Consider the following 23,688-nt stretch of genomic DNA (forward strand, 5'->3'; position numbering starts at 1 on the left):
TTACTTCAGGATTCTGTTTTCTACTGCACTTGTGATGCGATGATGTGATGGTCGACCAGTTTTCTTGAAACAAGAAGTCGTTCTATTATTTTATCGTGCTGAATGATAGATTGGCCTATAGACCTGGGAAGTATCATGTCTTTAGATATTTGGTAACTTGATTTTCGACCCCACAAACTATTCGCTTTCGAAGCCCTTTACACTCGGGTTTGCCACGACCCATTGTTATTTGAAATTATACTGTCTCACTTGATGATACAGAATTGCTTTTACAAATTTAAATTATGCAACATAATAGTTCAAAGAAGGAATAATCTTATTTAACTCAGAGATAGATGAACTCTTTTGCATCGATTAACAATTAAACGAACTATTTTTCTTATGACTTCTTCGAATTTAAAACAGGATGTGTATAAATTTAAAAAGCTAAAATATTGTATTGGTTCATAATTAAAAAATGGGATATGTAACGCGACATGTGATAGTAGAACAGCTTAATATTTTATATAGATATACAAAAATAATGAAGTTGGAAAAAATCTCACAGAGAAAATTTCACACTAGACGAACTATTTTGCCTCGGGGCTCGTACGTAACTGGATAGTATTTAATTATTACTCCTTTGTAGAGACAGATACATAGATAGGACAATAATTCCATTAAACTAGGGAGTTGAAACGGTGAAAACCATAAGGAATGTGGGAGTTTCGTCTGACTAAGCCTATCATACTAATACACATTTTTTATGCACACCCATAGATTTACATATGTATATTGTGTTTTGCTTACACTGAATACGCGTCATGGTCCATTGGTGTAATCAGTCAATTTATACTAATACGCGATCTCCAATACAACAACCGACAGGTCACTCATTTAAAATGTTGTCAAAATGAATACAGTATAGAGTGACAGGACAACGCCCGACATCAGATGAACTATGATCGTTATGTATTTGTTTTGTTTTTATACGAGTTAAGGTGATTTTGGTTTTATCGAAGTAAATGAAAAAACATCTATTACAGGGATGTTGAGTAGACAAATTACAGTTTACTACTAAGTAACAGAAAATTAAACTTGATACTTACTAGTACATTTTTGAGTTTATTGTGTTTCCTATTAATTTTTAAGAGCAAAATATGTTTAAAAACTTGCTCTAATACACACATACTAAACTTTAATTAAAGCTCTTACGTGGAAATACCGATCACCTCAAGGAAAATAATTAAGCGTGAGTAATAAATCGTTATTTATTGTTATTGTCATTCAGACCGCACTGCTTTTTATATAATATGCGAGACAGGCACATTTAACTCTGTTACAAGTTCAAATTCGCAGTAAACGCCAACTGGTTTTGTTATACCTATGCTACGATTTGTGTATCGCTTTATAAAGCTAGCCAGTATCATAATAACAACATTATACTCGTAAAGCTTCATTACAATGGAGCTCTCGGTGTCGGTTTGTTTAGTGCTAACCTTGAGCTTAGTGACTGCGACGCCCTATGGATATAGCGCGAAAAGTGAAGCCGTTGCAAGAGGTGCAGTACATTTTTTTGTGTGTTATCAACGTCTATATGAAATGCAATAAACACTATAACCGTCTAATTTTTAACAAAAAATATGATTCGATTATGTTGCTTGCATAAAACATAAGAATCCATATACATTTATTCGACATAAAACAAGTATGAGTATTTTGGGATGAAAGACATTATAGTTAATTTAAATTAATATTACAATACTATTTTCATATTTTAAAAGTATATTCCCATAAAAACTATATGGTCATCGGCGTCCTTCATCTCATTTTATTTTACCTTTTGTCCTGTTATGTGATATTGTAATATAAATAAAGTGTTATTATTAAGTCTTAATGTAATTTCAGCAACATCTTAATCTTTAGAGCTCCAAAATTTTATTCGCTTCCTTATTTATGAAATTAATATTCTTAATTTACTTTATTGTTTATACTTATTCATTTTCTATTATATTTACAGTTATTTTTTTAAACGTACTCAGCATACCTAAATCGCAGTAAATAAAGCAACAATTTCTCATTGATTACTTCAATAAAATATGTCTTGAAAAAAAGAACTAACATCTATTATTTTCAGCTGAAGCAACTGCTAGCGCCGGTTCTCTTGACTCACTGCCCCACGCTCCACTGACGGTTCCCGCATCTGGATTTTCTGGCAGTTTCTCGAAGTCATCATCATCAAGTTTCGCTTCATCAAGTGCAAGTTCAAGCTCTAGCTCCTTCAGTTATAGTGGTGCAGGTGCCGGTCTAGTTACTGATTTCGGAAAAACATTTGGATGTAAAGGAGATTGTCAAAATGGAGTAAAGAATGATTTTGGGCCGTCTGGTCATGGATCAAGTAATAATGGTGGATTTGGGGGACATAATTTTGCCGGTGCATCCGCCTCAGCTGGAGCTGTCGCAAATGTTCCTTTTACCGTTGATCAGCCTTGCCATGGACCTAATTGCTTCGGAAATTCTGTAAAGAAGTGCACTGGTAGTCAGTGTGGGGGGACAAATACAAATGGAAACAATGAATCTTCGGGAAATTTATCTTCGGAATCTAATGAAGATAATTCGAATGATTTCTCTATCAATCAACCTCAGCTAACTAATTCAGATCAGACAAAAATAAACAAAAATGGATATCACAAATTAGATATAAACACTGGATTGAAACAAAGCTCGCCTATTGTTCCTTTTGATAAACAAGTAAATAATTATAATGACAAAGGAGATTGTCAAGGACCTGCGTGCGGTGGTTTTCTTCCTCTAAACCAGCACGATATCAACAATAAAAATTTAAACCAACAAACATTAGAAACGTATCAAGAACAAGCATGTGCTACTCATGACTGTAAATTGAGTACTTCTACCAACCAACGGAAACCATCAAGTTATAATGTGCCTATTTTGGGACCTCAAACAAATGTCGAAAAAGAAATTCCTATCTGTACATCAGGCAAATGTCAGTTTGCTAATCATGTTCAAAATCATAATAACGACGAAAAAACTTTACAATCTTTGAATGCTAATAAACCATCGACCACCCTTCAATTGCCTACTGATTCATCAGGCAAAGCTGCTCTGTGCAATTCTAACGATTGTAATATTCCTTCTAATCAAGGTGAATCTGCACATATTGGGCCCGGACATGAAATAAATAAACCAATTTTAAACGCTGATATTCCAAAACCTTATGATAGTGCCAAAACACCGCAATATACCCAAGATCAACAATCATCTGGGCTCAATAAACTAGTTAATCCTGCAACTATTCCCGGCTCCTCTTACATGCCAAGCGTTCCTACCGGATCTGGCAATATTCCAAACTTTGAATTAAATTCGTCTTACTACCCTAACAGACGAGCCGGCTCTACCGATAAAACTGGAACAGAAGGATCTGACAACATTCCTTCTCATCAAACCACGGGACCTCAACTTTCAAATATTGATAATTTACATCACCCTAATATCAATTCTGCTACCTCTCCCACTGAAAGCGGCATTAATAAGCCTGTTTATCAACCAGTACTTTCGAATTTAAATCCTATTACGAAGCCTGCTGGAACATTCTTCGATGCAAGTATAAGTACTCCTCCAAGATCTGAAGTTAATCCTTCTCATGAAATCCCTTCTTCAGGGCACTCCTTTTACCCCAGTCATGCAAGTAGTTCTGGCGCCTTCCCATCAAACCCTTCGTATTCTAATAAAATAACTTCAAACTCTGAAATAAATAGTCCTTCCGGGTCTGATGACGATCTCATTTGTGCTTCCGGTAATTGCGCCAGCGCTCCTCAATCCAGCCACCCTATTTCAAACAGGCCATTGGATATTGACTCAAATAAACCTTCATATTTCCCCCCAATTCCATCAACTAATCAAATGGGTTGTACGACACCAAACTGCCAACACCATTCTGGTTACGAAAACAGTCCTAAAATTAAACCTACTTCTCCAGAAAGTAGCATAATAGAAAAAAATATTCCATCAAAAACAGACTCCGAAGTTTTGTTATCAAATAAAGGAAATAAAATATATTCTGGGGGATTCGGTGGGCCAGTTGGTATCCTTAGTGTCAATAATAATGATAAACCTACCAGTAGCATATTGATTAATCCTGATGCAAATCATAATGCTCCTCAAAATACCTTTTCACCACCTCAAACTTCAATAGCGCCTAGTTCTATACCATCCTTACCGGCTCACTCAAACCAACCATCAACGTCAGGACAAGAGCCACTTAATACAAATAATTTTTACAAACCAGGACCATTAGTTCCAATTGTTGCGAATATTCAATCCGATGAAAATAAACGTCCCTACACCGGTGGATTTGGCGGTCCAGCTGGTTTATTGAAGCCGAATGAATTTATGATAACGCCAACTATTCCAAAAGTGGGTAATTGTAACCCTAGTCAAGGTATTTGTAACCCTAGTCAAGGCACTCAAAATGGATTATCTGGAGCGCTTGGTACGTCTCACGCCGGGGCTAATGCTGCAGCCGAAGCTAACGCAAATGCTGCATCTTTTTCTGGGTCCTTTGGCGGTCCACCTGGCCTTTTTAAACCTTTTGACGAAGGCAAACCAGACCAAACTGAAAATGCCTTTGGTAAACATAGAAATGATTTTGGAAACCTTAGCCCAAGTCACATACAGCCTCATTCTAATGGTGTTGGTGGAAATCATGCAAATGCAGCAGCATCTGCATCTGCTGGGTCAGGCAGTTACAGTCATTCCGGAGGCTGCAATACGGGGTGCTCGTCGAATGGAGCCGGTCAAGATCAAAGCGCCACTTTAGGGCAAACCAGTAATAGAGTACAACATAGCCTTAATCACGCAAGTTCGACAGCTTTAGCAAAGAGCGTTGCTGGTCATTACGCTCATGGAAGCAGTATAGCAACTGCTAGTGCTCATGCTTCAGCGGGAGCTTCAGTTAAAGGAGGTAAGGGTTTAGCTATTAATTGAAATTGTATATACCTCACTTGCATAAATGTTATACAATAAGAAAACATTAATTATTACAAATTACAATTGATTCAACTTAATTGGATACCAGTGTAATTTAACTTCGGAACCAAAACCATGCCGAAACTATAATAAGATATTTTTTTTTGTTACATATGAAAATAAAGTTATGTTTGTTTGTTTACAATACACAGAAGTAAAATTACAATTTTTAGCCTCGACTTAGTATTTTCTCTATAAAATTACAATTTATATTTATTCTACATTTCAGGTACATGGAAATAAAAGACTGAAACAGAAATACTTACGTCACTGCGAGTCTTATCGAATTTGTAGTTTTTTTGTGATTATAATATATGTGAGACAGGTAATAGTACTTTAAATTAATTAGAAAGTAAATAATATATTTAGATTTTGTCTTTTAATAAATGACTTAGAGTATTTTTCATCTTGTTTCATTATTTAACATTTTCAAATAACAATGTGTTAACAAAATGTTTATTTAAATAAATATTTTTTACGCTTACTTCGAAATCAGAGACAAAACTAAAATCTTAGAATCTATATTAATATTTCTTTTTAAATCATTTTTTAATATGTAGTTTGATTATATTAACAAAAAGTGATGTCATATCCGCCTCACGCCTCATTTAGATTGTATCCGCGTTGTCATTCTACAACATACAATGTCAATGTTAATATGTAAATGAAGATACAATTTATAGAGATCACTTGCAAAATTATTCTTATCTTGACTTGACTTCATTTATGAACTAAAATTGACCGATTGCATCCCAAATCAGGGCAGTGATGAAGATAACCAAGGTATAGATTCAAGTCATGTGTGATTAAAGAGTCATACTTAATAAATAAACCATAAGAATGAAACGAAATGGTGGGAGCCAAAAATAATGGTCGAAGTACAAAATTATACCAACTAGAACTATGCTATGAACATAATTATTGTGACGTAAAACTGCAAATGTCATACAGAGATGTTGCCGATAACGTGTTAAACCTGTAATAAATAAAATATCGCTAATTCTGATGTACAACTTTTGTATACATTTCGCAATTGGTGAATATGCCTTGTATTTGTAATTTTTACAAGTTTACCTTTCGATAGAGATTGACCTAATAATATTTTCTTCTTACTGTCCAGTACAACCAAACATAAAAATTATATATTTTTGGCCTATGAGTCGCCCGAGATTCATCATTATGTTCCAGAAATATAAATATTGCTAGCTAAAAGCTACGCTCTCCTTATAATACTAATATATCGTAAGAAAAACAATAACTTCATATTCAGAATACATTTTGAAAGTAATTAAATCACGGGGAAATGGGAAATATTTGTGCGGAACAACAACCCAAACTCAGTCTTGAACTTCTCCAGTTTCGTGTGGATCCCACTTCTACTCGCTATTAGGCATCCCCACTTTATTGGTAATTAGATACTCGATTTGTTCCCTACTTGTTGCCACTTAATCGAATCTGCTTTTATGTGCGTCCAAAGATTGCCTTAGTGTGGCAATGGGACAATAGGGAAAAATGTGTGAATATTTCTCCGTGACATAATCACGGATATAAAGTAAGTAATAAAAATAAAAATATAAGAATAGGATCAAGCTTGCAATGTATTGTCCTTACTGTGGATTTAAAATAAGGCCATCAAAATAAATCAAACCAGATACGCTGTATGGTAGTCAAAATAGTCCCAAAATTTACTTAACAATAAACATTTCTCAACTTTAACAGACCCATTAAAATTACAAAATATTTTTATTCTATTAAAACAAATTTTAAACAATCTTTTTCCTTTTAATTTTTTTAAGGCATTTGAAAGACAAGTTATTTTTTATTATTAACGTACTTCTTATCTATCTTTAAAGTACTTGGATTTTTGACGGGACTAAAATCTAGTAGGTGAATGTCTAAGACGATTCTTAAATATAATTTCTATGTCACAATCTTAAAGTTAAGTATATCTACGCTAGTTATTATGAATAGTATCTGAAAATAGTTTAAAGTATAGATAACACAAGCCGCTTTCCTATAAAACTTAATAATTAATAGTAAAAAAACTATAATTAATTAAAAAATTATAATTACGTTTCAAAAAAAAATGTTTTGTATCTAATTAGACCCTTTTTATAGACCAGGGACATGTGTTAAAAAATACTATTACTGAAATATTTGTAAAACCATTTCAGTACATCACAGACGTTAGATTTACGGCGTAATGTAAGTTATTTTGGGTTAATGAGGCTGCTCCTACTTGCCTAAACAATGAAACAGGCCCCATTCAGGAAAGCACGATGAAACTTCAAACAATGTTACAAAATGCCGACGCAAACTTTATCTAACGTCTATACTACGTCATGGTGTGGCAGAATATAAGAATATAATGTACACCGTATTCTTACCAATAAAGAATTATTATTTTCCAATACTTGAACCGACCTCCGTTGCTTTAACGGAAGATTTATGCCATTCACTAGTAGGCTTATTAACCATTACCAGGAATTAACTAGTATTGGAAGAAAATTTAAATGACATTCTTAAACGTTCTTGGTCAAACTATGTAAGACTTATGTTAAAGGACTATTATGTGTAATTTAATATAATTATTGTAGCACTTAGTGTTAGGATATAAACAAGAAATATAAACGAATCAGGACATAAATCACTAGATGATTGTATATCTGCTATAATCACGCAGTCTCTTCCATTGTTCAATGTTACAGAATATTTGAATAAATTATTCATTGTAAAATGATGTAACCGTCGACCCATATTGGCTACACGAATCATCATTACATTTATATTTTACATATCTCTCCATCGATTTGGAAATTTTTCCTCAATTTTTTTATTTAGATTAGACACGGATAACATATTTAAATGAACCTGTTACTTGAATACAATAAACAAAAATAATATACAAGATTTGAGATGATACAAATAAATCTAGGTTGATATAAAAATAATTTTAATACATGTAAATATAAAATATACCTAAAAGAAGTGTAGGGAAAAATAATGTCGTATTTTTAATTGGAAATACCATAGCTTAAATCGTCTGTCGCCGAAAGCTTATATATGCCTTCTGATTGATTTCTTCTTGCGTACATACAACCTTATAGGTTAAATATCTTTACGAAATATATTGTGACCGAAATTTCAAGAGGCATTGTTTAATCGTTCGCGATTACGTTCATTTAAGGAGATAAAAAGTACATCTTATAAAAATAATAATTGGGAGTGGTTGGAAGAACCAGCTTTGTTTACCTATAATTACATTGTACTCATACGTACCTGTTATCTATTAGTACAACGCAGTCAACAAGATAAACTAAAATCCCGTTATCCCACAGGCCTTTTTTACTAATCATATTTGTTTCTCTGTCTTTCAAATCGAAACCAATATTGTTTTACAGTTATTGAACCTGGATTATTTTCAATCGAAACCAAGCTCTTTATCAACGACCTACTTTTGTTTTAAAACAATCTTGTGCCTATACCTAATGTTCTACTATTAAGAAATTGTTTCCCGAAACAAAATATAAAACACTCCCTCAGTTCCAAGATATTCCAGTTTTCACCAAAAAGGTTAAGCAGTTTTTAACCATAGGTGGAATACCAGACTGGCGGAATTATGGTAACCTTTAAGCTCTACTATATTGCCCTAGTTAAACAGATATAGAAGTTAAAGTTAAAGAAGACCAAGGGTTGTAGCGCCACTGGTTTTGCCACTTGCTCGTACTTTCGCCATTATATAGTTACATAATATACAAGAATTTGTGTCCAGCCAGCCTTGTTATTAAAGGAAAGAAAAAAAATAACCTGCTTTTTTATGATTAAAGGCAACGAAGTTCACACAAGATCGTTACAAATCTAAAGAAGCCTCAAAAACACGGTATTACGAATTGCCGAAGCTATCTATTACATAATCATTTTTATTTGGAATAGCGACAGACAAATATACTTTATCTACAATATTTCATAAATGTTAAAGCTTTGTCAATGTCAACAGACAGGCACAAGAATTTTGACCCACTGACTAAACTGCGTAACACGGATTGATTAAGTATAAGTTAGATCGAGAGAAAATAGAAAAGACTTACCGTGACAATTTCTGTTGCTTGCTAAGCTTTCCTATTAATCCTTACCGAATCTTAAGTCTTATTCCAGTTATATGTCTAAAAGTTGCTTTTATTTATGATTCTAGCTGAGGTTATTCTTGTGTTGTTGAATATTGTTTAGCATGTTAAGAATTATTGCTTAAAAGCTGAATGCAGATCTCGGGTTAATTCAAACGTAGACAGTTTCTAGTTCTGATTTCTGAATATCAATAAAGTTTTCAAACCAAAAAATACACTACTGCACCCAACCGGTGCAAATTGATAGATGAAAACGTAAAACTAGAACGACATTATCTTACTATCATTATTCAAATACAATCAAGGCTTGGCTTTCTATTGTATTTGTTTTAAGGGATAGTAGCCGTGATTCACATATTTGATAATATACTATCTTATTTTCGCGCATATATGGAAACATCGGCCAGTTTTTAATATATATTTATCAAGTCCGTTCTTGTACTCCGAGCTCTATTGAGCAATGTGTTGCAAACTGCTATTCTATGGACGACAATGTCAACCATCGAAGACAAACACTCGTTATCTTATGAATAATGCCGATTATGTTAGGTAAACACGCACGTTTTCAAGTGCATTTTTCACGAATCGCTATTGTATACATGATGTTTTCTATATCGAGCTAAATCTATTTTACTATGATCGTAGTCTACGAAGCGTTGATAAATGTTATTGAGTACCACCGCATTCCGGAACTTTAACATTAAGTTAAAGCTTTTCAATTTATGTGAATGAACCGAATACAAAACAAGACAATAAGTTAATCCAAAATAAACAAGATTTATTATAAGTATCGTCTCATAATGGTATGGATAACAACTCGAAAAGTATATTAAGGTGACTTTTAAATACATTATCTTTAATACCAAGGTTTCAGTGTCAGATTAAGGCTAAATAATTTAATTTTGGTCCGTGCTACGTAATTAAGTGGGTGTCATTTAATTTCAGATCGGATTATTTATTGATTGTGAAAAGCAGATGTGTTGTAATGTGACTGTAAAATTAGTTTATATAATATTACATGATACCGAAAAAGTTCAGCCTGTGTGCGCGAAGCACGAGTCACCTAGTTATCGCGCCCATTGTCCACTCCATGCCATCCGCCGCTGGGTGAGCCTCACCATTACCTCATACTTTCAATATTGGGTTACGAGAATTTTTCTTCAAGGTCTTCTTTTCGCAGCAAATAGTGGTGGTATAAAGGCAAAGACGAGTAACATTTATACGCAGTTGTGCTTTAGTAACCCATACGAAAATGAATGCATCGATCGCATTTTTAATCTGCTGTATCGCAGGTGGGATTATTTATTAATACCAAATTATTTATATTGGTTAATCTAAATACAAAAGTATTGCATATAGTAACAACAACGAAAGCTTTCGACGGACGAGCACGACATCGGATTGCACTTACGCATTTTAGTGTTTTGTAAATTCATTCGCTTTCTATACAAAATCCTACTTCATTCTACGTTACTTCAATTTAGTTTAGTAACCTATTTTCATTACTAATATTGTTTTTCTTTTTCAGGAAATACTTTAGGCTATTATGTGCAGCGGCAGACGCCCTATAACACTGGACCAAATGATCCGTACAGCGTAGAAGTTAGTCCGAATCTTTTGTTAGAACCATCTCAACGTATATTCTGGGGAGATGGAGGAAGTAACCAAGTCGGGGGAAACGACTGGTGGAGTAAAATAACGAATAAATTTCCATTTTTGAAATTTGGAAGGATACAAGCGGAATATGGTGTGCCAAATCCTGCACCTGTATACGGCCCACCGACTAGATTCGTTCCACAGTTTTATACCCAGAATATTCCGCAATTTGTTCCTTTCGCTCGAGATATTGGTTTTACTGATGATGCTGTCATAATAACACCACCAAATGTTCCCATCGCACCTCAGCCCTTGCCACAACCGGTGCCACAGCCTGCACCTCAGCCTGGATACCAATATAGTAAACCACTGAATCGCTTGGATTTACCTAACCATTAAATAAAGTAACTGTATCTTTATTACGGGTAATTTAAAGTTATTTTCGGTTTTATTTTGTGTTCAAACGATGTAGCAGTTTTAATCAGTATTAAAGCACTATTTAAGTACTAACGAACTTAAAAAAGGAATATTTTATTTGAATTGCCATTGGTTCACTATTACGTTACTTACGCTAAGCTTAAAGCACAAGAAATTTTTTGATTATTTATTTCAATGAATTTGTATGAATAAAATGCTATATATATATATATATTAATATTTTATTTGTATACCTTACCCATTAGGTCTCATTCACCCAAACTGACGAAGTATTAATCTTCAAATTTAAATTAAATTAGGATAAAGAGGAACTGTCAGTGATAAGATATAAGGGTTTAATTACCAACAGAAGTATATTGGTCGTAATATCCTCTGCCGGAAGAGTCAATTCCTACAGACGAACCCGCGCTGACTGATCGACTTCCGAAAACTGGACCTGACTGGCGTCGGGTCTCACCATAGCTGAAATACGAAATGTCTTGAGCAATAAATTAGATTGAAAAATAGTATAGATTAGTTAATAGTAATCGATTTTTGTTGTAATCTTCTTTGTTAACGCCTTTACAAATTTTCAAGCAACAGTTAATGTTTTCCTTTGCATTTGTATGTTGTAAGCAAATTTTCCTAACTATTTTGTACTATTATAGAATAACCTAAATCAATTTCTGGGATTTCTTTAAAAAATTCTTTCTACCGTTTAAATGTTGTAATGGATAAAAAACATTTTAGGATAGGTGGGACTCATTCTTAGAAGAAAATCTGTGTACGATGTTGTGGTTTAGGGGTAGGTCATGAGGATGCGTAATTATAAAAGAAATGTTAACATTGAAACAGCTTAACATTGAAGCGTCATTTGACTTAAGCAAGGAATGAGTGAGGAATGTATCAGTTTTATATTTAATTTAAATGTTTTCTTTTCGATCACTTATATTATAGGTTAGGTTTTCCATTATATACAATGCAGAAATAAATAATAATGGGTTGTAAGAAAGAAAAACATACACAAGTACTTTTTTATTTAAACATAAATTAATTTCTATTTAAATACAAGAAAAGGTATCTTCCGGCAGTTACACGGTGATTGCACGATCGGCTTGTCGTGCAACTGATGGAAAATTCGCGCAGTGGATGAATGAGCCGTCACCAAGTTGTTAGTTTGCGATGTCGCATGTTGCTTTTCAATTAGTGCCTAAAACATACAATAGGTAAATTTTTGATACAAAGGAACGAAAAATTAAATAGTGCTGGCTACCAATAACACTTTTATTTATAGGTAGGCTTCAGATATGAACACACACACATATTTTGTGTGCATAGGTAATCGTATATAGGAATATAAGATAGATCACCTAATTATTCATTCGATATATTACTTAATTAGCGGGTCCTTATTAAAACGATATATAATATATATCCTTCTTAATTTCTATAGTTACTAATTTGTTTGTATTGCATGACAAACACTACTTTCTCTTCATTTGTTTTGTAAATATCGCTGTAGAAACTAAGCCTAATTCTGAGATGGATTTTTGAGTTTTAAAAATTCGTGGTTGCTTATTGTTTTAAAATATGAAACTATACTATAATTACCTTAATGCGTTAGGATTTCCAGCGCCGTAGCCAGCTCCAATAGGAAGGCCCCAGCCCCCAGAACCTGCGCCTGCGTGTGCGTTGGCGCGAGCATTTGCATTAGCACTGCCACCACCCCCTGTAATATAAATTGATTTATTAAGAAATATTTGAGCTTATTTTAAGTACTAATAGACACAAATAAATTGACGTTAGTTGACAAGGAACGTTCTTCGTTTCCGCCTATGGGGTTTCCCGTTCGGAAAATGGATACAATTATAGTTAAACCTAAACATAATATGCCTTCAATGACTGAATGAATTGAATAAAGTGTATGTGAGCTAGCATATGACCAAAAGGGCTATAAAAAGTTATATTTTAAAACTTAAACCACTTACTAATTATCACACAATTCACAAAATTTATTTAACAAGATTGTTTAATATTTAACGAGAATTTTGTGTTGAACAATTACGAAGATAATTATTATTTACAAATATTTGATAGTTAAAAAAAATTCTTCAATGGTTTTTTTATTAATTGAACCTTATTCTATTGTTAACGGTGGTCCCCAAAATAAGACATCACTGTGTTGTGCGACTTGTGGGTGACTAGACTCTTTCGAGGTACAATAAAATAACAAACAGTAAAAATGTACAGTGCAAAGAAGTTGTATTTAGTTACAAAATTAATGTTTATCATATTGATTATCTTAGATATGTGATAATGTAAGATGTTATAGATATACAATTGACCTAATAAGTAGTGCCTAAGAACCGTTATAACGCGATGCCGACAGCAATCGAACCAGACTTGCACGTTCAATTCTACTGTTACACTTAATTTCATTCACTACATAACGTGTAATGTTAATACCAAACTAGGGCATGCATATTTTAAACTTATTTACATTAAGAAAATTCCGCACACTATGTTTTGTTTTAATAGAAGAAATTTCCAGAATAAATTGATACGTTTTTTGTTGACTCTTCTTCTTCTCTTTGTTGGCTTCCTCTTCTCTTTCTCTGGCCTTCTGTACATAGCTTTTTAATAATTTATATACTCTTTTTAATTGTGTCAAGACGATGTCGATCTTTAAAAGGACTTTATTTGTAAACTTCAGGGTGGTGATTGTATCGAACAGCAAGTGCGTGGTCGCGAATAAGATAGTTGCTTATTATGCATTGAAAGTAAATTCTGCAAATTGATTACCAACGTCCGCTTTTAATGTAAATATTAACATGTATACCGTTATAGGAATTTAAATGAAGGCTTAGGCGAAGGCACTTGCATCACAAACACTATCCTAAAAGCTAATTGATAATAATTTGTCAACAAATAGCTATAAATAAAAAAACAAGTATGTAATTAGCACATTAGAATTCAAGCGTATAAAGAAAAACTCATGGTACAGGAAACGAAGACCAGCTCAACCGTATATTGTTAATTAAAAAATCGTGACAACGCTCTAATACCACAAAAATACATGAGAATGGTCGGAAATTGAGTCATTGCAATCCACGAGGAAATACTGTTTTTGTCAATCATGTAGTATTTTCCGTTGTTTCTAATTTGAAAAGTGTTCCCACAAACAAATAACTATTCACCTCTTCAGTTACCACAAGTAGTCTTTGCGTTAACGGTGGTCAACTAACAGTAATTGTTTGGACAACGCAACTGAGTAAATATAAGCAATGTACCTATAGCCCTGTTAATTTTTCATAAAATACCATAACCGTGTTGATAGAACTGAATTACTTCCTTTTTTGTAAGGTTATTTACAACAACTTTTACGTTTCTCTCAATTGCGACTCTCAACATCCATTAAAGTATCCTTCTACACTTACTTATTGCTTTCCGGCCATGCTGAAGTGTTTAGATAATAGCCTGGTACCTGGCACGTTACATTACGGATTATTTTTCTTGCAAAGCCCAGAATTTCATAGGACAAAACGATTTAGCTAAAGTCTAATCCGATAGGCAAGCTCGCCATTTATTTAAACTGGTTACGTGAAATATATTCGAATTAAATTCAAAATTTGCTTTTAAAAATGGCTTTTCGTTTCAAATTTCATGAAATACTTACAGGCATTTGCTTCAGCGTTCGCGTTTGCTTCGGCATTCGCTCCTCCATATGGGGTCGGATAAGGATTCAGGGAGCGTCGAAGCCTGCGCATAGGCACTGGCGCTGACTGATGACCCTCTGCATCTATTGTGTAGTAGGCGCGCGGGACGTAGTACTGACCCTCTGGAATGTAAATTGAATTTGCAGTGTTCTGGCTATATGACCATTACTAAGAGAATGTACAGTAAAAGCACTTTGCGGTCAGTCCATTGTAGGTAGCCAATAAATGGTCAAACCGTTGATAGAGTATATAAAATGTAGTTATATATAATATAGTTGTTTTTTTTAGGATATCACTATTCATTAGGATCAACTTGATCATGGAAAGAAACTCGCCTAATATTTAACTACCTAACTACCCAAGAATACTTAATACTATAATGACACAAGCTATATTTTAATTACAATGTGTATAAAATATACACTGTTGTTATACAGATGTGACATTTATAAATAACATGAAGTGTCGGCGATATTAATATAATTATTTGAACGAAAGATTGTTAAGCGTATTTCAATACTTCTGTTAGTCATATATTTTAGGTTCGTATTATTTAATTATATAATTAAACTGACCTTTTCAAAAAATCATTGAATAGCCATAGAAAATAATTTACATAGCCAAGGATAAGTTAGGCTTGTTAAAAATCTGAGATCATCAGCAGTCATCTTATCTTCCGTGTCGTGACTTAATGGAGTTTAAATAAATTCGTGATTATTAATTACTCATGTAAAAAAAATAATATCGACTCATAAAGTTTACAAAGTATTAATATTTGTATATAAAACGTTGTCGTACAATAATAAGCTTTCAAAAGTTGTTGGTTGAATGTCTTTTTTTTTCGTAAGTTACTTGTGTCTTTTGTCACCTGGCTGTTTTATCTATTAAAACAAATAAAAACCAAAATATATCAAAATATAATATGATACAGATATTTACAATGCACGATTGTGAGAAATGTGCCTTCGTGTTAATCAATAAATATTGTATATTTTTCCTAAACATGATAAGACTTATGTTGTCAGCAGCTAAATACATCGTGTATGTAAATACATTATAATAATAATATATTGTTCGATTTTTATAAAAGTTCTTAGTATTGTAAAGTATTTTTGGCATAAGATATATTGGTATTTTAACTAAAAATACAAATCTATAGCGGCTACGAATGATGTTAATGTAATTGCAATGTCTGCGTAGCGTATCGTAGATTAGCACGAATGAAAACCCGTTAAATATAGATTAGTAATAGTTCGATAATTAGCCACTGAAAATGAGTCAACGTATTATCTCGGAACGGAAATATTAAATGCCTTAAGGGGTTATTGTAAGCACAAGCAAGCTCTACTCAGCGACAAAAACATGAGGGCACTAACCTGCAAGAGCCACGGTCAAGACGACCGCGAACAAAAGTAATGTGACGGTTTGCATTATTCAGGCTAACGTCGTACCTTCACCGACAGCGGTTTGAAACTGGCTCGTCTCTTAGACCACAACCGTTTTATATGTATTTACTACTTTGCGCCTGATCGCATCTAAGCTTTCAATGCCTAACGGTTACGTTAGCAAAAAGCTGCTTCAAATGGAACCTGTCAAATTAGAACAAAAAAATCGAAGCTGCCGTTTTCAAATTCTATTGAAGCTGTTATAATTAGATGTTCGTATTTATTTGCCGCTATTTAAAAGGTCCATCTAACCGTAATTTTCTTTGTAGAAAATGCTTAAACTTTTTGTATCATTTTTTACGCTATCTACCCTTGAAGGATGAAAATGTTGCTCGAGTTTCTCAGTATCTGAGAGGCGATGAAATTACAATTAAAAGCATTAAAGGTAACCAAAGTCCTATCAGTAATTTAAGGGGAAAATCATATCAAAAACTTGTAAAAAAAATGCAAAAATATTAATTATAAAATATCGATTACCAGTACAAACCCATAACATGAGTTATTTAATTTGCCTTTGTTTCTTTACGAAGAAACAACATAAAACTTAATACTAAAAATCTATTTGTCTGTCAGGATAGTTAAATGAAAACATTTAAAGATTTACCAGAGGAAATACACAAGTAAATAAAATGGTCATAATAAGAAACCTTGCTGAAATTGTCCTTTCTAATTTAATTAATATGAAACATGTTATAAAATGCGATATTGGTTTAATATACAACATATTATCGAGGGCATATTTTATTTAGCTGGTGAGTAGGATAGGCGAATGAAGCAACGCAGCGCTTCAGCGTTAGTCGAAAAATCCCATTGACGTCAGACCTTAAATGTCACATATGACTTTGAAGTGGTTATTGTATTTTTGATAGATGTAGATAATATTTCACAATAATTAAGTCAATAAAACTGCAGTCTGATGTCATCTAAGACAACTCTCCTTTGTTTAATGTGTGTGTTAATCTCAGTTCCGCTGAAGGTAAAAACAATACTTTTGGACATTTAAAAACTCAATTGTAAGGTGATATCGTTTTTATTTTTATGGATAACAAGGTAGATTTATGGAACTAGATTTTGAGTGTTCAAAGTTGAAAAGTGAATGAAAAATATATGTCTTCTGTTAAATATTAATTATAGTTAGTTTTTAGTATCGTTACTACCTACATAGTAATAACCCGTATTACTATACTAGTAATAATTTTGTATTAACAAATAAAATAAATCAATGGCGCTACCTTTTCAGGTCTGAACCTCAGATTTCTGTATCAGTTTCATGATCATTTTTTTTATTCGAATAGACAAGTAGGTGATCAGCCTTCTGTGTCTGACGCACGCCGTCGACTTTTTGGGTCTAAGGCCAGTCGATTTCCTCACGATGTTTTCCTTCACCGTTCTAGCTAATGTTAAATGCGCACATAGAAAGAAATTCCATTGGTGCACAGGCGGGGATCGAACCTACGACCTCAAGGATGAGCGACGCATGCTGAAGCCACCAGGCCAACACTGCTAAATAATAATAATTTTGTATTGCAAAACGGAATTACATCCGAACCATTGAGATCCGTGGTAGGTAGTTTTGTTAATAATTTGATATTGTAGTGTTGTTACTTCATACATTATCGTATTTCAAATGTTAGGGTTGGTTGGACCTGCTCAATGCGTACAATAATTTCTGTAGAGTCTGTTCTATACAATTATACCAAATAGTCAATTGTCTTCATTTTAGTTGATCATTTCACTAAGACCAAAATATATTTAAAAAAATATATTATCTTCTGAATGGAAAACTAAAACTTTTTTGTATGGAATCTTTCTGTTGGCTTTCGGGACCTTTACAGCTCAGCTCAGGCTATTGTAGCGACCGTAGCTCGGCCGGAATGGAGGCCTTCATAACCAAAATGCAGCCGGCCCTCACATACCTCCGCGCATGCTCTAAAGTGGGCTTAACAGCAGATAAGATGAATATTAATATGGTATAGCAGTCTGCCTTGGATGTGCATTAATTAGGAAACAATAGAGAACCTCTTTGTAAAAGCATCGCCTGGACTAATTTGTACTTGTCAAAACCGCTGCAATAAAAACTTTAGAAGGCAAATCTCTCAAAATTTAAACTAAGCAATTGTAAATTCATGTGTTATTAGCTGTTATGTTAAAAGATATTGATTAGCGAAACCGATTCAGACGAATAACTGGTATTCATTAGATCATTATTCAGATTAAATCACAAGGAAAGAAATATAATATCTCATAGTAAGCGTAGAGTTTCTATTTGTTTCGTTACAAAGTAATGGTGTTTTGATTGATAACTTTTTAAGATAGGGAAAATGCTTATGGGATTATGAAATAAGTTTCTAATGAGCTATATATTGTCCGCAGTGTGTTTAAAATTATCAAGCTTAAGGTTTCGTAAAATAAACAACGACTTAAGTATCCAAAAATTTATTTTGAAATAAAACAAGCATTTAAAATTGAATTACTATTCAAAAATAAAGTCATGAGCACGTTTTAGGAAGATTTATTAACATTTAATTTAATGACAATCACGAATACATTCTCACAGTCCAAAATAACTTACAGCTGAAACTATTATTCTTTCAATGTAAAAATAGTGTATTAAAACAGCACCGGAACCTTTGAAACACTGTAGAGGAGATATCATTACAAAAATACGAAAGTCATATAAAAATATTATAAAAAATAAAATATAAATAATTTAAAACAATTTATTGGAATTCGATAAAACATGCAAAATCATTCAATGGAATTTCTCGTATTAGGTATACTTATCAATATTTTATAAACAACGTTACGCACGTTAAAAACATAAGTGGCATATTTTGACAAATAGATTTTAATTCCATTTAAATTTCGTTGTCATCTCGTCATTTGGCTTACGATCTCCAAGTCTGTTAAAACTGTTTACAAGAAACATAATTTTTCTTTGGTCAACAGTTTCAGACATTATGTCGGGTAAGAGATTGGTAAAAAAAGCCGATCGAAAACCTTGAAAATATAATCATTTTGACAGAGAACGTTGTTTTTTATTTACTGTCACTTATGTTTTAAACTGCAATTTTAACCTATTTAGTTTGTTTTACAATTAAAGAGATATTTTTACAACCCTGTATCCTCTATACATAATGAATGATGTTAAAAAATTGTAAGTCGAGACATTCACAATTGGGCAGTGTCATGCATAGAATCTCAAATAATAACTTTGTTTCGTCATACATATAATGCAATTAACAGAAATACTAAATTTGTGCTTAGACATGGCCGGCCCGATGTTTTAATTTATAACAAAAATTGTCATTCATATTGCAATACAAATATTGTGTGGTTACAAGGGCCAAATTGGAAATACAACCAATATAGCGACGTGAGCAAGTATATAATTTAAAATATTTAACATTAATAAAATATAAGTATAAAACAAATTTGTCATAAATAAGGTGCTCACATCGGTTTATAAATGACGTTTACTTCTTGGCGGCAATTGGACGCTGCCGTAATGTCTTGTTGGTGTTTTGGTCAACTTCGGGTAGATCAGATTCTTCATTTTGGATTTTCTTTACTATATTTAACAAACAACATTATTATATCAAATAAGACTATTAGAGTTTATTTATATTATATATATATATATAATGTATATGCTGTTAACATATAACATAAAGAAATAGTAAAAATTTGTTTATATCAACTATTTATTGCTATTAAGAGGAAATTTTTAACGGATAACTTAAGATGACTTAAAAGATACCTTTTTCCTTTTTAGGCTTCTCTTTCCTCTCCTTCTTGGGTTTGCTCTGAGCCAATTGGCGCGCCTCCTGGCGTTGCTTCATCGTTTCAGAGATGAAGTTGAACATCAGGTATACCTATTTAACAGGATTCAGTATAAAATAGATGTACTTGTAAAAAGTACAATTTTATTATTCATCACCAAATATTGATGTATTTTTCAAATAAGAATCAATCTGGAATCATGGACAAAAAATTGAGATACTTAGATGTCATGTCAGGCAAAAGCGGCTTTGTATACCCACACTTATCAGCCAGCATCAATGGTCTACGTCTATTTTAGTTTAATAACACGAAATACAAAAATATCGTAAAACAGGTTATAATTGAACTATGTAACAGTAAATCAGATGTATCAACTACCTTAATTGAAGTGAAACTCACCTGGAAAGAGACAAGAATGGAAAGGGCTGCCACGCGTACGAGAAGCGGCGCGGCTCCAGCAAGTCCAAAGTAGAAAGTAAGCACGCCAAGTACCAACGAGCACAGTCTTACTGATACGAACACTGTGCCGTTGACTAGTCCCAAAACTAAACATAAATAACAAAAACTTCATATAACATGAAAAACTAATTTTTCACACTATAGTTAATAATTTTACTATTTGTTACGGTGACTATGGTTCACAAAATCAGATTACGTCTGTTTTTGGAATAATTTAAAGATTTGTTGGGTCACGTTAGTTACATATAAAAAAAAAATCGTCTCTATGTACACACCATAAATAATATACAATGATGGATTATTTGATATCACGACATTATTAGCGAATTGCTAACAATGAACAAGACAAATTGTTTTCAGTTTGACAAAAGGGGCCAATCACCTACTTCCCTATAAAACATAAACAATGAAACATACAGAAATATATATTTAACCATTGTTCTCAAAACATGCAATGTTTAGTTCTTTTACTTACACTTGTCTATATAGTCCTCTCGTTCACCCCTGAGAATGGTATTGAGGCGGTAGGAGTGAGCAATAAACTCAGCAAGCGAATGAAGAACTATCAGGGCAACTCCAACACGTTGGAACCTGAAGGGCAATTATTATTCCTTTTTTATAAAATTTAGGTAGGTGCTTACCCGCATCCAACTTGGTGAAAAGTGTGCAGAGCTAGTGCTCAGCACACATAGCTAGTGCTAGAGTGGTAAATCACATCTGGCTAGTGAAAAAAAAAATGGAATGGTATAACCTATTAGTCAAGTCAGCCCCAGAGCATAGATTAAATAAGGGTGGATAGTAAGATTAACTAAATCACACCACCATGCATTTGAATAGCAAATATATTTATTTTAATATATTAATATTTATCTTAGATTTTCTTGTAGCCATTAATTGTTTTCAATTGCCTAATGTCTGTATTCATATTGAACAAAGTAAACCTAGAAAAAGATCGAAACAATTGCCTTATTGAAAGTGACAACTATAAAGCTTCCCCATTAAGTAAAAACCTTTTTCATTATGATTGGTCACAGTTGGTAACAGTACAAATTGCACTCACTTGAAAGAGTATGCCAATGCAACAAATGTGAAAGCAACAATTGCTTGTCTTATGCGACCTGCCCACTCATCTTTTTTCACTCTCTGGAAGTACAATTCAGGAATGGTGTGGATCCAGTATGCAGCTTGGACAACCCACCACAACTTCAGCAAAAATGTCATTGGGTGATTAGGATATCCTAAAAAATAATTGATATTTTAATTAATTCATAGTATATATTTCATACAAACCATGTAAGAAATAAGAGACAGCAAAATTTTAGTGTATATATAATGTTTGTAATATTTACAAAACTGAAAAAGATAAAACTGACATATGGTAATTATATGTACATAAATAATAATACTCACCATCCCATAACTGGGGGATATTAAAGAGGAATCCTTCTCTTAAGATAGCATCACCACCCCATACAAGAGTCATCAATTGGAACACAACCAACTGTCCAGATTCATTTAGTGCACTCAGCCTAGATTTTGACAAATGAAATTTTTTTGATATTTTCTAAAAAAAAATATTTTCAATTATACTAAAGTGAAATAAAAAGGTATCTAATTAAGTTAATCAAGGATATGTTAGTAACATGTTTGATAATGTAAGAATTAAATTACTTACATCCAAAAAGTATTCTTGTATTATTGCATGCATAACAACGCATACAAGTGAATAAAAGAAGACTGCACATCCATCTTTCCATCCCGATTCATATAAAAATAGTTCTCCTTTGGGAGCTTCTCTGGTTGGTTCAACACCACTGACATTATGGTGTAAACTAATGAAGAGACTTGCTATTGGGCTTGTAGACTGAAACAAAGAGTCAGAAAAAGTGAAAGTGGTGAAATTACCTTATTAACAACAACTGTTACTCTGTATACACAGAGCAGACACAAATACAAATAGAATTAATCAAAATGATGACCTGACAGTGCAAAACAACAACCAGCGAAAGTACCGTAAAGCTTACGTGGCAAACTTTTTATCACGTACCTGTACCATAAGCCCGACCAGGAATACCATAACAACACATGATACTATATCAGCATGGTTCTGTATAACAAATTCATGGCTTAAAATTGGTGGGTTTTTGTTAGGTTTTCTCCCAATTGCGGGTTTAACCATTTTTCCGGTGATAACCTAATTCTGAAAAATATAAATGTATTAAATATTACTTTTATATATTAAACCATTTAGAGGCATATGTTTAAGCTTTACTAAATATTTGATTGAAAATTTATACCGTAAAACACTAAATACACGACACCAAAAACTGTTTCCCAATCCTGTTTCTGACAGATTTAGACCGATCACTGACGTTTGACGAATGACGTGACTGTAGACGTAACACTTTCACTTGGCTACGCAGTCAGCTTCAGACTATAGACTAGCAATAAACTTAAGATTATGAAAATGTAGATGAAGAATATAGTGTATCTCTTCTGAATAATATACTTCAAGAAAGTTATTAAGAATTAAGAATAATAAAATGACCTTATTTTATTATTCCTTATGTAAATCAATAACATAGTTTAGTTGTGTAAGTACATTATTTTCTTATTGCATTATGGTTACAAATGCAAAAATATTATTCCAAAGGTATATCACACTTTATACAGGTCATACATTTAGCATTTTTTGTTAATTTTAAGAGCAAGCATCTGTTATACATACTCATATTGTTAAGTATTGAGTTGGTCCCGTCTTAGTAAGACCGATCCATTATATATCTTGTATGCGTTTTGGATGATCAATTCAGCCAAAGACAGACTAACGTATTTTCCTAGATTCATATATATAGTGTTAACACCATGTAACATCACAATGAATCCACGTAACAATGATTCACTCTACATAGCAAAACACCCACTCTCGATAGCGACAACAATTGAGTAATAAAGTACTGTTTAAGTTGCTAAACTTATTAAAAACTGCGTATACGTTCCTTTGTCGCTTTATCATCCTAGCCCGCAAAACTCGACTCGACTGTCGGCATCATGCATACGAACTTTCTAAGAAATTCGTCCTTTTGTTTACAAATTGCACGTGTAGCAAAATAAATGTAA

General features: G+C 33.0%; 3 protein-coding genes across 3 annotated transcripts; 1 reads left to right on the forward strand and 2 right to left on the reverse strand.

Moving 5' to 3' along the window:
- Positions 1–1,320: 1,320 nt before the first annotated feature.
- On the forward strand, positions 1,321–5,429 carry LOC123716091 (GATA zinc finger domain-containing protein 14-like). The gene is made up of 3 exons (XM_045671640.1): positions 1,321–1,540; positions 2,117–4,963; positions 5,258–5,429. The coding sequence occupies exons 1-3, from the start codon at positions 1,444–1,446 to the stop codon at positions 5,269–5,271; spliced, it is 2,958 nt and encodes a 985-aa protein (XP_045527596.1). The 5' UTR covers positions 1,321–1,443; the 3' UTR covers positions 5,272–5,429.
- A 5,960-nt stretch (positions 5,430–11,389) lies between these two features.
- LOC123716632 (fibroin heavy chain) lies at positions 11,390–16,399 on the reverse strand. The gene is made up of 4 exons (XM_045672473.1): positions 16,258–16,399; positions 14,842–15,003; positions 12,777–12,894; positions 11,390–11,648 (listed from the first exon to the last, which is right to left on the reverse strand). The coding sequence occupies exons 1-4, from the start codon at positions 16,310–16,312 to the stop codon at positions 11,522–11,524; spliced, it is 462 nt and encodes a 153-aa protein (XP_045528429.1). The 5' UTR covers positions 16,313–16,399; the 3' UTR covers positions 11,390–11,521.
- Positions 16,400–18,746: 2,347 nt separating this feature from the next.
- Positions 18,747–22,967, reverse strand: LOC123716367 (translocating chain-associated membrane protein 1). The gene is made up of 9 exons (XM_045672078.1): positions 22,866–22,967; positions 22,616–22,768; positions 22,244–22,432; positions 21,979–22,132; positions 21,629–21,806; positions 21,044–21,159; positions 20,509–20,654; positions 20,087–20,201; positions 18,747–19,897 (listed from the first exon to the last, which is right to left on the reverse strand). The coding sequence occupies exons 2-9, from the start codon at positions 22,745–22,747 to the stop codon at positions 19,803–19,805; spliced, it is 1,125 nt and encodes a 374-aa protein (XP_045528034.1). The 5' UTR covers positions 22,748–22,768; positions 22,866–22,967; the 3' UTR covers positions 18,747–19,802.
- Between the last annotated feature and the right edge of the window lie 721 nt (positions 22,968–23,688).

Source organism: Pieris brassicae, chromosome 11 (genome assembly GCF_905147105.1).
Source record: "Pieris brassicae chromosome 11, ilPieBrab1.1, whole genome shotgun sequence".
NCBI classification, from domain to species: Eukaryota; Metazoa; Arthropoda; class Insecta; order Lepidoptera; family Pieridae; genus Pieris; species Pieris brassicae.